The 15465-nt window shown below is 45.6% G+C and overlaps 1 protein-coding gene across 5 annotated transcripts in view; it reads left to right on the plus strand.

Annotated features, from left to right (window-relative positions):
• The window catches only part of MTMR2 (myotubularin related protein 2), a 62723-nt gene extending 48157 nt beyond the window's left edge, over positions 1-14566 (plus strand). For all 5 annotated transcript variants that reach the window (XM_068181466.1, XM_068181467.1, XM_068181468.1 and 2 more), the window contains 8 exons: positions 2701-2850; positions 3630-3818; positions 5803-5988; positions 6832-7038; positions 8615-8707; positions 9912-10025; positions 11427-11603; positions 12593-14566. In XM_068181466.1, coding sequence (XP_068037567.1) covers positions 2701-2850; positions 3630-3818; positions 5803-5988; positions 6832-7038; positions 8615-8707; positions 9912-10025; positions 11427-11603; positions 12593-12754 — 1278 coding nt within the window. In that variant the 3' untranslated portion in view covers positions 12755-14566. The remainder of the gene's footprint in view (positions 1-2700; positions 2851-3629; positions 3819-5802; positions 5989-6831; positions 7039-8614; positions 8708-9911; positions 10026-11426; positions 11604-12592) is intronic.
• The last annotated feature ends 899 nt before the right edge of the window (positions 14567-15465 follow it).

A 15465-nucleotide genomic window follows, 5' to 3' on the forward strand; every position in this document is an offset into this window, starting at 1 on the left:
TTGGAGGATAAATGAGTTTATTAGTACAGATGTAAGGTGCGTTGGTTCAGCTGGGCTCAGTGAGAATGGTCATGGGTATATTTAATTTATGACTATACGTGTGGCTTTGCTGCCTTCCTTAGTTTGCCCTCTGGCATCCACCAGAAATATGAATTCCCCTAGAATCAGGGGCTGCTAGCAGCATTAATTTACCTGAAGAAGATAGACCTGTGCAGAAGTCTGTGCTCATTAATGTGGACATGCCATGTGCGCTGGCAGCTTCAGGATGATCACAACCTGCTTTTAGAGAAGCATGCCAGAGTTCCTCCTGCAGGTGCACAGTCAGGCAGCACCCAGAGCCACTCCTTACCCTGCAGAGGCCTGTTGAGTTACATCTGTAACAGTTTTGTTTCATACTAGGCTTTTGGGTGCTTACAACTTACCGGGAAGCAGTGAAATGCATCTTAGATGAGGAAATACCAGTGTGCTTTATATCACGTTTAGCTTTTTCTATTGATTCCAGCTGGAGAAAGGGCAAATCTGAAGGAGCACGAATAAATGCAGAAGCTACACTGCATTGTGGCAGACGTCCAGGGAAGATGAAAATTCAGCTTCTCTTCTAGCCCACTTGGCTTATTTCTGTTTGCTTCCAGTCCTCAGAGAGTCACGATCCGAATCTAAAGCGTTCTGGGTGGTGCTGTGATTCAGGGCTCCTGGGTCAGGGAAAAGCAGACATTCCCCATGAGTCAAAAGAAATTTGAATGCTGACACACAGCATCTTTTCTTTCTTTGGGGGCTCATAATGGATTTTTCTGGTCTGGGCTATTGGAGAGGAAAGATTTCCTTCAAATTTGTCAGTGTGGCAGCTGAAAGACATAGAGCTTTGGAGAGCTTTAGAGTTCAGTTCTAGACCAAGCAGTGTGTTTTGAAGCTGTGAAGAGGGTGCTTTCCAGTGCCTGCTCCTTGGTCTTCTCCGTGAGCATTGGTAGAGTTGCTGAGTAAAATGATAAGGAGCCCTTTTCTGTGTAGCTGCTTGTTAGCTCCCATTTTTCTTGCCAAGACTGTGCTGACAGCGTAATTTAAATTCAGATTTGGGGGAGGTGAAATTTTCAGGAATTGCTTATGGATTCATTGCACATGCTTATTAGGACAGGGCTAAGAACTAATTAGCCATTAGTCCACTTCCAGGTAGTAAACAGATTGGTCACTGGCAAGAGTCTAGCTATTCCCTGGCTGGCAGCAGAGCTGGTGGGCCCAGCAGATTCCATCCTTGCTGTGTACAGCAGGTAGACCTCTGAGCGTGTTTTGCCCATCAGTAAGCTTGAACTGTCTATACACACCGCTTGATGTGTGGTTCTGCCAATTCTTCGGCTTCAGACAGTGCCAAAAATAGCTTTCCTTCAGGCTTTTGGGGTGATCCTTGTAGTAACATTTCCTTCCCAGGGAGGGCCAAAGGACAGCAGTGGTTCATAAAGCAGAGTTTGTGACTGATACTAGACAGAAGGTCTGGCCTCCTTCAGATTTCTAACCATGACCTCTTTTGACAGCGTGACTCACCACTGGGATGGGAGACCGGCCGCAGTCTGTGTGGGTCAGCCGTAATTGTCACGGCTCGTCTGACCCGTGTTAGTGTGCCGTTCATTTCCTGTGGGAGCTGTGACAGTGGTAATCAGTGTCCCACCACCCTGCTTTAAAATGAAGTAGTGTTTATTAGAACAGAGGCGTGCATTGTGTAAAGAGTTGATGTTCCCCTAAAACACACTCAGTGCTTCACAGCCTGGCCATGTTTGCTGCAGCAGATGTGTCTTCCCCACAGAGATGCTTTGTGTCAATGCTCACCCCTGCTGCAGCTGGGGTCTGTTTAAATCTCTCCTTGCAGGCAGCTGCACCAGCCACTCCCTGTTGGCCTGTTCTCTCCCAGCTTCAGCCAAACCACGTCTGCAGGTTGTCAGGGTCGTCCCCATTGTGCTTCAGGTGTTACTTGGAGATTGTTGTCTGGGAAGCTGTTGAGTGGCTTCCCCAACATGGCATGCTGAGCTCTATGATGTGTGTGTGGGGATTCCCTGCTCTCCCAGGCCAAGTCCTTAGTTCAGCCAGAGAGGTTAGTGTGATGAAAACATGGAAGCTGCATATCACATACAGTCATGCAAACAGAGACATACAATTGTTAAGTTTTTGGTGTTTTTAGACATTTTCACAGTTGTGCCACAAACACTGAACTAAGCTCAAATGAGGCTGATGTTTTGGGGTATTTTACTGCCTGTTCTCCCTTCTCCCCCTTCCGTCCATCCTGTCTGGTAACTCCACTTTCTATTCCCAGTTTTCACCCAACACATTTGAACTAAGTGCCATGAGGGGACTGAGTTGGTCACCCATTCTGTCCTGCTCCTGGCTCTCCCGTAAGCCGATAATGAGACCAGGAGGTATCTTAAAGTTGGGCTCAGGGGGACCACCTGTGTTGCTACATCTGTAGCCTCCACAGTTCCTTTGCCATAGGTGACCCTGCCTGAAGCACTGTTTCCCTGCTCTTCAGTGACTTGAGCAAAACATCCACCTCTCTGGGGAGAGACATGAAATGCAAGTTACCAAGATAATGCATTTCCAGGTGCCAGCCCTAAATGACCTTCATTAACAAAAGTTGTCTTGAATTTCAGGTCTGGGGATTTGTCTGTGCTGAGGTCTCAAAGCAACTCATTTGCTAACCTGCCGTTTCCTCTTTAGGGAATTCCCAATGAAAGCTGGAGGCTGACCAAGATTAACGAGCGCTATGAGCTGTGTGATACATACCCTGCCATTCTAGCTGTGCCTGTAAACATTCCCGACGAGGAGTTAAAGAGAGTGGCATCCTTCAGATCCAGAGGACGAATACCAGTGAGTGGGACAGAAGAAGCCACTTTGATGTGGTTTTGTTACACATACCTTTGGGCAATAAGTAATACCAAGATCAGGCTGAGTAGATTCCAGGGAGCAAATAAATGGTGAGCAGCTAATAAATTGACAACATGTTTGAGGACATAGAAAACAACAGTATCTGCTGAAACTACTGTTGTGAGAGACATGTAGACTAAACCAAAACTAGAAGATAAGATAATTTAGCACAACTCAGACCAAATCTCAGTTCAGTTCCTGGGAAACACAAGGCAGCCCTGTTTGGCTGTTTACAATTGTCTGGCCTGCTCTGACTTTCAGGACAGAGAAATACATAGTGATAGTCTTGATGAAAGTGTTTATTTAATCAAATTAAGACAAAGCACATTGTTATGATTTCAGAGGTAACTGAAAAGGTACTGGTTTACTCCTCAAGTCTATAGAAAATTCAGTCTGTTCCTAAAGTGCTTAACTTTTACATGGTGTAACATAAAGTAAGACATAGCCCACATACTGACTCACACAACAGCCAGAAAAATAGTCTGCATCATATTTAAAAGTGAGACTCAAACAATTTGATCACCTTTTATTTGTTCAAACTTTGGAAATGCCACCAGAATGAATAAAGACTGAAGAGTTCTTTCTTTCGTTCAGTTGTGATTTAATAGACTCCAGCCTTCTGGAACCCCCTGGTAGAGAATCCCAGAGCAAGCCATTACAGGTAATTCACTTCACTGGTTTAAGGCATTTTTCCTTTATTTATTTCTCATTTGTTTCCAAAGGTCTTGTCATGGATTCACCCAGAAAGTCAAGCAACAATCACTCGCTGTAGCCAGCCCATGGTGGGAGTGAGTGGCAAGCGGAGCAAGGAAGATGAAAAGTACCTTCAAGCCATCATGGATTCTAATGCCCAGTCCCATAAAATCTTCATATTTGATGCAAGGCCTAGTGTGAATGCTGTAGCCAATAAGGTTGGGTACTTTTTCCTCTGTCTAAAACTGGGAATGTAATGATTTAGAGCACATTTCCCACCACCATTTCATATTATTCTTAAGGATCACAAAAGGGTTTTCCATGGCAGAAGAAGTCTGAATGCGATGATCTGATTCTCTAGACAGACATTTATACCTGCACTGGTATCTGTAAGATATCAGTGTGACTGCTGATGATCCATTATATTAATTTACAATGGGAAATGACATTGGAAGGAAAAAAAAAATGAAGTAGTACTGAGGTCAGACTCTAGCACCCTAGACCTTGTGTATCACCATTTTTCAATTAATGTGGTTGAAAGACTGCTTCCTCCAACGGGGCTCAGAGCCCTGTCCAGTTTGACCTTGAATGTTTCCAAGAATGAGGCATCTACCACTGTTCTGGAAAACCTGCTCCAGTGTTTTACCACCCTCATTGTGAAAAATTTCTTCTTTATGTCTAGTCTGAATCTACCCTCTATTACTTTGAAACCATTGCCCCTTCTATCACAACAGGGCCAACTAAAACATCTGTCCCCATCTTTCTTATAAGCCTCCTTTAAGTACTGGAAGGCTGCTATAAGGTCTCTCCAGAGCCTTCCCTTCTCAGCCTTTCCTCACAGAAGAGGTGCTCCAGACCTCTGATCATCTTTGTGGATTTGATCAAATTGGACCTTGTCTTTCCTATGCTGGGTCCCCAGAGCTGGACACAGCCCTGCAGGTGGGGTCTCACCAGAGCAGAGCAGAAGGGCAGAATCTCACCCCTGGCTGGGTCATGTCCAGCCTCTCGCCCACCAGCACTCCCAAGTCCTGGGCAGGGCTGCCCTGATCTGTTCATCCCCCAGCTTGCGCTGATGCAAGGGGTTGCCCCAGCCCAGATGCAGCAGCTTGCACTTGGTCTTGTTAAACTCCATGGGGTTCCCATGGACCCACTTCCTGAGCTTGTCCAGATCCCTCTGGGTGGCATCCCGTCCTTCAGGAGTGTCAGCTGTACCACTCAGCTTGGTGTTATCTGCACACCTGATGAGAGTGCACTTGATCCTTCTGTTTGTGTCACTTATGAAGATGTTAAATAGCACTAGTCCCAATACGGACTCCTCGGGGATGCTACTTGTCACTGCCTGGGCATTGAGCAATTGGCCACTACCCTCTGGCTGTGACTATCCAGCTTCTCATCCATCAAACTGTCTGCCCATCATCTCCAGTCTAGAGAGAAGGACGTTGTGGGGAACTGTGTCAAAGGCTCTACAGAAGTCCAGGTGGATGACACCCATAGCCCTTCCGTTGTCCGCTGCTGTAGTCTCTCCATCATAGAGGCCACTGGGCTGGTCAGGCAGGATTTGCCCTTGGTGAAGCCGTGCTGGCTATCCTGAATCACCTCCCTATCCTCCACATGCCCTAGCATATCTTCTAGAAGGATCTGTTCCACGATTCTGCCAGGCACAGAGGTGAGGCTGACAATTCAGTAGTTCCCAGGGTCCATCATTCTACCCTTCAAAAATTGTGTTCCATGACATCACTTTAAGCTTTGTTTTAATGGTGGAGCTGCTTTGTTAGAGTAAAGACTATTTATTCTCTTTTTTGTTTTAATCTGCCTTTCCCACTATTTAGGGAAGGCAATTAGTGTGTGGGTTATCCTGCTCTGTAATAGTATGGTAAATTTTTAAATGATAGATTAGCGAATGTAATGAGTTAACAGCTTGAATGGAGATAAATTATAATTACAGAGGAAAAGAAGGCTTGTAATGTGATATTCTTTGGTAAAAATTACAGCATTCATTAGGTATTGCAGAAGAGAGACACAAAGTGTGTGCCTGTACATGTTTGCTCCTAGCTGTGAGATAAAGCCAATGGTTTTTGCCTGCTTTAGATAGCCCAGCCACTGTGGTATTTTGTCAGCTGCTATTTGCTCAGGACAAATGTCTGGGATAAAGTACAAAATATGGATTTGCTTAATGATTTGTATGTGAATTTTGTTCTTCAGGCTAAAGGAGGGGGCTATGAGAGCGAGGATGCCTATCAGAATGCAGAATTAGTGTTCCTGGATATTCACAATATTCATGTTATGAGAGAGTCGCTGAGAAAACTGAAAGAAATTGTGTATCCCAATATCGAGGAGACTCATTGGCTGTCTAATTTAGAGTCAACTCACTGGCTAGAGCATATCAAGGTATGCATGTCTGCATCCACTGCATGTGGCTGAGCAGCCAAAGTCCTTACCAGTCAGGGAAAGATATCCAGAGCTAACTCCAGGATTTTCAATTCCTTGTAAATTTAAAGATTTATAATTTGCTTTCCATTTATAAGCAATTAAAACTGTAGTTTCTTGGGGTGAGGAGTCTTAAGGAGATGAGAAGAGGGACAAGAGAGGGGGCTGAAATACTGAAAGAAGGTGTTTTGGAAGTGAAGGATGACGTAATTGTGAAAGCTCTGCTTAGGACTCAGGAATCACAGAGTTTTGAAGTCCTTGGCTCAGCCCCTTGACATCCTGGCATTATTACTTGGCCCAGTCAAGCAAATGCTGGGAGTTTGGGTCCTCTCAGCCTTTCAGGAATCCAAGCAGCGTCAGAATAAGGAGGCAAAATGTGTTGATTTCTCCAGATGCTGGTGTTCAAATAATGTTCTTTCTGTTCTAAAAATGTCTAGCTTACATTATTGCTCTGCTAATGTAGACAGGGGCAGATGTGCTCCTGGGGCAGCTGCAAGGTGATGGCCATTCCTGTCAGACACAAAACACTCCTGCATTTAAATCTTGACTTGTCCAAGGACTGAGTTTATGCAAGGGCTCTTCTAGAGTTGTGCCTACACTACAGTTCAGATGTGTCATCATCTTGCTGGAACAGAAAATGTGTTCACCAGTTTGCCGTCCTAGTTATAAAGTAGTTGGAACTGATTTACCATTCTCCTTGAGGCAAGCAGAGCCCTTGGTTTGTCCTGTGCTGTCACTAGCCATTTTTCATTTATAGTTTCTGTTCCAAAGAGATTCTGTAATTTGTTTCTTCCCCTGTCCTAGCTCATTCTTGCTGGAGCCCTTCGGATTGCTGACAAAGTGGAATCGGGGAAGACATCTGTGGTTGTACACTGCAGTGACGGCTGGGACCGCACAGCCCAGCTCACCTCTCTCGCCCTGCTCATGTTGGATGGCTACTACCGCACCATCAGGGGCTTTGAAGTGCTTGTGGAGAAGGAATGGCTGAGCTTTGGCCACAGATTTCAGCTGGTGAGTCACTAGCCCATGGAAGGCACTGAACAGAAAGTTATTGTCCCTCTTGGAGGATTTCAGAGGAGTTTAACGTTTCCTGTGAGAAGTTTCCGGCTGAACTCACAGAAGAGAGGTGAATGATTGATGTTATTGTTTTCTACCTATAATTCCATTCACCTCTTAACCTCCTTGGGACTGTATTGGTTAGATACAGGGAACGGGTGGTATTTAAATGTCTCAGGTGTCTGACTGATAATATCATGTTCCCATGCTTAGGTTTAAACTAGCAGTGTGCTTTGGGTTCAGTGCTGGCATTTCTGCTTAGAGCTGGCAGAGACCACTGGGGTATTTTTTGTCTTTCTTTCCAATTCAGTCCATTTTCTCAGACTGCTTGGGCACCATCATCTAAGAAATGCTTTGGCATTGAAGAGGTTTGGGAATTTGTTTATAGCCTTGACCTCACATTTTCTTCAGGCACACTTTATTTTTGGAGAGGCTTCTAATTATTTAGGTGAAAGAGCAGCAGTTTGAACCTGGACCAAGAGTAGTTTGTGGCTGTGCCCTAGCAGTTGGCAGAGAGGCAGCTTTGTGGGCTTGTGACACAGCAGTTTGTTATGGTTTGCACGGATGGGAATAGAGAGAGCCTTTCAGTAGTATCCTTTCAATCTTTGTTCCTACTCTGTTTTGCTCATAGCTGTTCTCTAGTGGTTGTTAATTTTGCAAGGGCTGGAGCAAGGTCTGTGTGCAGTACTTGCAGTGGTGGGTTGCACTGTCAAATGCTCTGAGGAAGGTGGGGAAACTGAGGCACTAAAGCAACTGAGGTTCTGCTGCAGCAAAACTTGTCTGGTATTAGAGCAACAAGTGTTTTATCTTCTCCACTGTCTAGGCAAGGAAGATACTAACAGTGATTTCCTTTGGTGAGGGGAGAACAGTATTAGGGATCTCTGTTACTTACATGTTCTTCTTCTATCTTTGTACAGTACTTGGGGCTCCCAGGTAATACTAACCATTAATGTACTCTGCTAGTTCTGAGGAGTCGTGCCTCACACGTGTTGGCCACACAGCACAGTCAGGGTTGGAGGCTGCTTCTGGGAATACTGTCATTGCGGCCTCTCTGGAGGTGGCAGGAGATGGGCTGGGCTGTGTTTGTACAGCTCTTGGAAGCCGCGAGGTGTTGCGTGACGGTTATCGCTGCATGCCGTGCCTGTAGGTAGTGTTTGCCTCTAGCACCCTCTACTACTGAAGTAGCCAGGACAACAGCTGCAACTGAAGCAAAAAGCATTCTCATTTTTCTTCCTTCTGAACTTTAGCTATTAACTGAAATCGGTGCCAGCATAGCATCTGGAGCCTCTACTCAAACAACTCTTGTTTTAACTTAGCATTAAAATATCCCCATAAAGAATTTTCACTTCAAAGACAAAGAGAGTAGCTGTCCTTTACTCTTTTACCCACTGATATGGACAAAGCAATATCAGGACTCATTTGAAGTTTTTTAAAGCTGTTGGTAAAGGTTTAGGTGACTGAGAGCAGATCCCATTAGGCAGTTTCCCCACGAAGCCCTGTGTGATTCGTGTTCTTTGTCCTGCTGTTTCAGAGAGTTGGCCATGGGGACAAGAACCACGCGGATGCGGATCGCTCTCCCGTCTTCCTGCAGTTCATCGACTGTGTCTGGCAAATGACGAGACAGGTAAACTGCTGGGTGGCACCCGTGTCCACAGAGCCATGCACAGTGCACCGAGACATTGCATGGTGTCTGGAGACAAGAATGATTCCCAAGCTGACCTGTGCAGGCTCTCCTTCCTGGGCTTGTACTCCTGCTTTGATTCTGGCAGCAGGCTTTTTGGGAGTCTGTTTAGCAAAGAGCCTGAAAGCACTTGCTAATGTAAGTCCCTAGCACGGTGGATACAACAGATCTCTGTTGCCTCTGCTCAAGCTGATCCTGTAACATGTTCCATTTTAACTTCAGCTGAAGGCAAATGTACTGTTCCCAATTCATAATGTGAGGTACAGAGCTGAATGCCTCACTTCAGACCAGGCATGGCAGAGGTACAGTCCAGGAGAGATCCCCTGTGTCTGGGGGTTTTTTCCCCAGGCATGTGGAACCTGGAAGGTTTTTTTGTATCTTCTGTGACACAAAAGTCAGCTATGGCCAGGCAGTTCACTGAAAAAAAGCTAGGCTCACCCTGGGTTAAATCAGGAGAAATAGAAGAGAAGAATGGCACTATATATGGAAGAAAAGGATGCCACTACATATGACTCTGTACCACATCCATGCAGAGAGAAGAGGAGGCTTTACCATCATCCAAAGTCACTTTCATTATGGTCTCCTTGGATTGCTCCTACAGCTGGGCATCCTGACCTGCATCTGATGAGGTCAGGATGTCACAACTAGGGCAGCCTGGGAAGAGGAGGGTGGTTGTGAGGGAGGAAGGCCTCCTGCTCTCCTCTCCATCACCCCTGCATGTCTTTGCAGTTCACTGCATTTATTCTTATTGACTCTTTGTGGAGTTTCAGTTGTCCTTTGAATGTATTTATTTCACGTGTGCCTTTTGTTCACAGTCTGGCTGCATGGCTTGTCATGAGGGACAGGCATAGCAGAGCAAGCTTCAATTTGAAGCAGCATTGAGTGTACATAAACACAGTGCTCTAACCCCTTAAACCTCTGGCTTTTGCTCAAAATTCCTCTCTGAACATGCAAAGCAGCTTTCCAAGAGGGAAACTCTTGCTCCTTGAAGGAGCAAATATGACCCTGAATATCCAGCCAGGCAGGGAACAGGGACAGATCCTGTTCTAGAAATCAAGAGGCCAACTCCTTACCAAGACCACAGCATGGGAGAAAGTTTATTTTCCTGTTTTAAAATCCCAACCTTATTTTCTATTTCTACCTAAAGTTTCCTACAGCATTTGAGTTCAATGAGTACTTCCTGATCACCATCCTGGATCACCTGTACAGCTGTTTGTTTGGGACCTTCCTGTGCAGCAGTGAGCAGCAGAGAGTGAAGGAGGTAAGACAACTTCTTTCCAAGGTAAAAGCCTCTTCCTGATTGCTTTAGCTGGCCAGATATTGCTACAGAAGTTAGTTCCTCACTCAAAGATAGTTGTAGATGTGAGTCTGAGAAATGCCAAGCCCCCTTCTCCACAGCTGGGACTTGGGGGATTTTCCTCATTGCATAAACTGCTGTCTCTTGGAGGCTTCATGTTTCAGACCAACATCATCTCCTTTCTGGACACTCTGTCTACTTCCAGTTAGTCACAGGTTGAATAGCTTCTGGTGTCTCCCAGGTACTGGAAATGCAGTTCTGCTTTGAACTTCAGTTTACTGTAACCTTCTCTGTGGGAACTGGTACTTTTTTGTCATGCCTTTTCTTTGAAATGATCCCTTTAGGGTGCTTTTAACTACCTAGTGTGTGTGCTGTCTTTCTGCACACACAGGTTACAGCAAGTAACTGGTCTTTATGTGTGTTCTTGCTGTGCTTGCATCTTCCTGGGAGACGACAACTCTCCATTGAGGACATGCCTCTCTGTCCTGCCCAAGCCAGCTCTGCCCTGCAGTCTGGCCAAGGTTTGTTTGCCCAGGGAGGAGCGCAAAGATGTGTACATCCAGACCCAGTTTGGAATTAGAAGGAAAACAGTGGCACTCTCTCTGTCTCACCTACCTAAAAGATGAAGCATTCTGTCACCAAAGGCTGCAGCCTAACAGCACAGAGGTACACGAGGGCAGTGCTGTGTGGACCTGATGTGATTACATGTGATAGAACATCAGTTAAAAACAATCATAAAAACTAGCCAGAAAATAAAAGTGATAGCGTTTTACTATAGTGAAATCAGTGTCCCTGTTTCTCTGGAGTCCATAGTGATTGAGTAATTGTCATTTCCAGGGAAGAAAATCTGCATGCTGGTTGCACACAGGTTTGGATTTTTTTTTAAGGCCTCAGCCTAGTGAAGTACTTAATCTAGAAAGTACTTCAGCACTGGTTTCAGTGGGAGTATTCACAGCTGTAATTATTCCACTAGATCAGGGCCTAAGTCAAATGTTTTCTTTTCTTCCTTTGCAATTAAATACTCCAGCAAGTCCTCCAGGAGCACTTCAGAGAAGTGAAGTTTAACTAAAGCACTGGGAGTTCACATGCCAGGGTCCCCTCGCTGTAGCAGTGGTGATTCCTGATCTGTGTTGACAGCTGGGTTGGTCAGAGGGGTTGTTCTGTGCCAGGGTGCGTGTGCCTGCCTGCATCCATGTGCTTTGAGTACAATAACCACATCAAAAGAACAGTTTTGGGGTTTTTTTTTAAGCTACAAAAAACAACCAGCTCCATATTAATGACAGGCATATGTCTATGCTGCTACAGTTTGTAGATAGCTGGGATTCGTATGGCAAATAAAGCCTCCTCCACCCCCTTCCCTTACAGAGCCTTCCAAAAAAGACTGTATCACTTTGGTCTTACATCAACAGCCAACTGGAAGACTTTACTAACCCCTTGTACGTGAGCTACTCCAACCACGTCCTGTATCCCGTGGCCAGCATGCGCCACCTCGAGCTGTGGGTCGGCTACTACATCCGCTGGAACCCCAGGATGAAGCCTCAGGTACGCCTCTTCCTACTCCTGCTTCCCTCTCTGCCGGTTCCAATGCTGTTACTCTGGAGGTCAAGATCTTTAGGTAATGTACAAACTTATGCTGCCACTGCTTAAATCTGAAAACAAACGCCTAAATTCAAATGCCAGCAAGAGCAAGTACCATCTTGAGCTGCCTAATGCAGGTGTCCAGCTGGACATCACCACATTGTGAAATCTGCAGGAGCTGAAGATTCCCAGCGATCTGGGAAATTTCTCACTTAGAACGTGGGAAAAATTACCTGAATTCTCTTTACAAAAGATCTTAAAACCCCTAAGACTTCTCTGAATGTGGGGTTCTATATAGGAATTTTGGGGCTGTATTTAAATTACTGGTGATGGGAACCTGCTGCTTGCTCTGGCTGCCTGAGGCACAGGGGTCTGACCCCAGCCAGCAGGGAAGCTGGCTGGCTTGCCCAGGGCAGGCATCTCAGACTAGCAGTCTGAGTATGACCCTGAAGGCTGACATCACTTTTTAGTAGAAAGGGACAAAAATTCCCAATTGCCTCAGTGCCCATTTGCAGGTAGCAGTTCTGCAGATCTGCAGCGTTAGAGACAGGAACCCAGCAAACACTTTGCAGTGCTGACTGTTCAACAGTCAGAACTACGTGAAAATATTTAGAAGAATCTGGCTGGGTTTTTTTCCTCCCAAGCCCCTGAAATTATATCCAGGCTGAGATGCCATGGCCAGCATCCCCCAGAAATGTCAGAGATCAGAGTTTGGCAACCGTCATCTTTCAAAATACGTACAGACTGTTTTGTTTAGCCACCATTGCACTGTGCATGTTGGAGCCAAATGAGCAGCCAAGAGCCAGAGCAACCACTCAGGTACCTGCGGGCTGGAGACTGATGACACTTACGTACCTCCCTCCCTCATAGCTGTAAGGTCAGCAGCAGTTTTGTGCTTCAGGCTCCCTCTTCCATGCTGGCCTCCCAGTGCTCAGCTACACATTTCCTTGCAGGAACCTGTTCACAATCGCTACAAGGAGCTTCTGGCCAAGCGGGCTGAGCTGCAGAAGAAAGTGGAGGAACTGCAGAGAGAAATCACCAACCGTTCCACCTCATCCTCGGAGCGAGCCGGCTCTCCCGCACAGTGTGTCGCTCCTGTACAGACAGTTGTATAATAGAGACTTTTTTTTGCTGACTACCTTCCCAGGACCATGGGGGGCGGCTTTTCTGAAACCTCCTGGATTTCCAGCATGGTGCCTGGGAGATGCCAACTTATTTATTTATTTCTCTCCAGGGTAATTTATTAGTACTGTAGTACTAGAGAAAGCTTAAAGCAAAAACCAACACAGACAAGACCCCCTATGCAATTACCCTTCTCAGTGGCTAGCTTATAATACAAGCCGATTGCACTTGCCACCTGTAAGAAGCCTGGAGCTTGCTCTTTGTTCACCGATGTGCTGGAAATCACGTGGCTTAAAAGAGTCTGTGCACGAGCATGAAGTACTGTGGAGGAAAAAAAATCTTCTCGGAAGTTTGAAAGGCCAAACCTGACTTTGTATTGGAGCCTCAGATGCAGCTGTGCCATCCCACACCCTCCTGCACAGCAGAGTCAATGGGAGCGTTTGTCAGCACACCTGGAAACAAGCAACAGCAGTGTCTGAAACAAGTCATTCCCTTCACCTCAACCTAGAGCATAGGAAGCCATGTAAATGATGCCTTATTTAAAGAAAGGGCAGCTTCTCCCAATAAAACACTGCGGTAGAGGAGCAGCAATACAGGACTTGATTTTGTAGGACAACGTTTCTTTCCATCTCTGCAACTTTAAAATCTCATTTACGGTTTACAGCGGGTGTGCCAGGATGCAACTTAAGCACCTTTATTTCAGAGGGGGGAGCAGAGTGTGGCTCCCCTGGGCTTTCCACAGCTCCTCTGGCCTCCAGTGCCTCATAGTCAATAGGGGAAAAGGTAGTGGAATACCAAGGGGCACATGTGAACTGCTGGGATCAGCCATTACATTTTGCTTGGATAAGCATAATTAGCAATTTTAATGCTTCTGTGCAGGGTTATAGTGGTGTACTTATGGTATTTCAGCTTTCTGCTAACTAATGGAAGCAACTGTGCATCAACCAAAGACGCCTTTCTGCCTGCATTGCAACTGCTGCTTTAGGTTTTTCTGGCAGGCTGAACAGCTTAGCCATTTTCTAAACCCTACCTTTTTCCTCATAGTCTGCTTCAAGAACTGGTGTCACTCAACTAAATTCAAGCTGAAATTTAATTTTAATACAAAAATTTACTGTAGGAGATACAGCACATACTTGGTGAAACCATGACTGCCCCCTTGCTCTTCCAAACAGGTAAGCACAGGGCTGCAGAGGAGGGCTCTTAGAGCAAAGGCAGTTAAGTATGTGCAAGGCTGCTTCTCCACCTCTCTGCTGAGGAGAAGGGGTGTGGGTTCCTGTGTTGCTCTTTTAGGATCAGATCTAGACTGTGGTCACCTGTTAAATATACCTGTCAGCTGCTATTCCACTAGACAAGGATTTTTGAAGGGTGCATAAGAGCAGACCTATTTCCACCTAAGAAATGGCCTTTCAAAAGCCACATTCTTTCCAAAGCAGTTAGCAGTCATTGCCTCCTGCAGTCTCCACTTCTGCCTGCTCTACTGCTGCAATCACCACACCATGCTTACAGAGAAATCCACAGCCACCTTGCAACAGGATGGGTAACAGGCTGCACAGCATCACCACGGTTGGTATGGGGTGGCCTGTCACAATATGGTTCAATAGTGCAAAGAATCCACACAAAATACTTTCTAAGGACTTGGATTTGCTTTGAGGTTAAAGGGCAGGTCTGCTCTTACCTACAATCACTATATAAGATGGTTTAAAGCATTATTCTGTATTAGCAAATTGACTATGTGTGTATATTTTGTTTCTTGATGAGGGCTGTTTGGTTTCCTTAATGCTAATAAAAACAGATAAATGGGTAAAGTTCCTGTGCTCTTATTTTCAACTGTGCGGTTTTCCAAAGGACTTGCAGACATTAAATAGCACTGCAAGTTCAGTGTGTGAAATCCAAACCTCTCTCATTCTTCTGTAGAGGGTATTTCATGTTGAAACTCTGAGGTCTAGAATCACAGAAAACCAAGATTCATCTTTGGACAAGTTTCATTTATCCCATACAGACCAGTATTAATACAGACACAGTGCTTAGCTGCTCAGTATTATAAAAACAGAATCACAGAATGGTTTGAGTTGGAAGGGACCAAAGACCATCCAGTTCCAACCCTCCTGACTGGCAGAGACGCCTTCCACTAGACCAGGTTGCTCAAAGCCCCTTCAAACCTGGCCTTGAACACTTCCAGGGACAGGGCTACCTCCAGAGGTCCTTTCCAAGCAAAATGACCAAGGGTAAGTTTCAGCTACTGATTTTTCAGGAACCCTGGCATGAACTGCTCTTTAAGTGGTTACTCCCACTATACCTGGTTAGCAGCATCTAACACCTTATGCACAAGGAGACAAGCTGGGTGGATCACCTACAGGCAACAAGCTCAACCCCTTTCTGCCTGTGCTGACCCTGCAGTTTCCTGCCTGTTCAGCTACAGGCAAGGGTGGACTGCTCTGACTCCAACCTTACCTGCAGCTCTCATTCATCACCCTGACCAGGGAGAAGTCCCCTTGCCATGAAAAGCCCACTGGCTGTGGCACAGTGCTGCAGCAAACACCCAGCTAATATAGAGGAAGTGCAGCTTTCCCACAATTCATTCAACAGGCAAGCTGGCTTTATTATTTTTCAACTGTATATACAGGTAATCTGGGTCTTCTATACATTCCATTAACAGGACATTCTTTACATTATTAACATAATAAATAACATTTGATCAGCTGTG

Source organism: Anomalospiza imberbis, chromosome 2 (genome assembly GCF_031753505.1).
Source record: "Anomalospiza imberbis isolate Cuckoo-Finch-1a 21T00152 chromosome 2, ASM3175350v1, whole genome shotgun sequence".
Classification (NCBI taxonomy): domain Eukaryota; kingdom Metazoa; phylum Chordata; class Aves; order Passeriformes; family Viduidae; genus Anomalospiza; species Anomalospiza imberbis.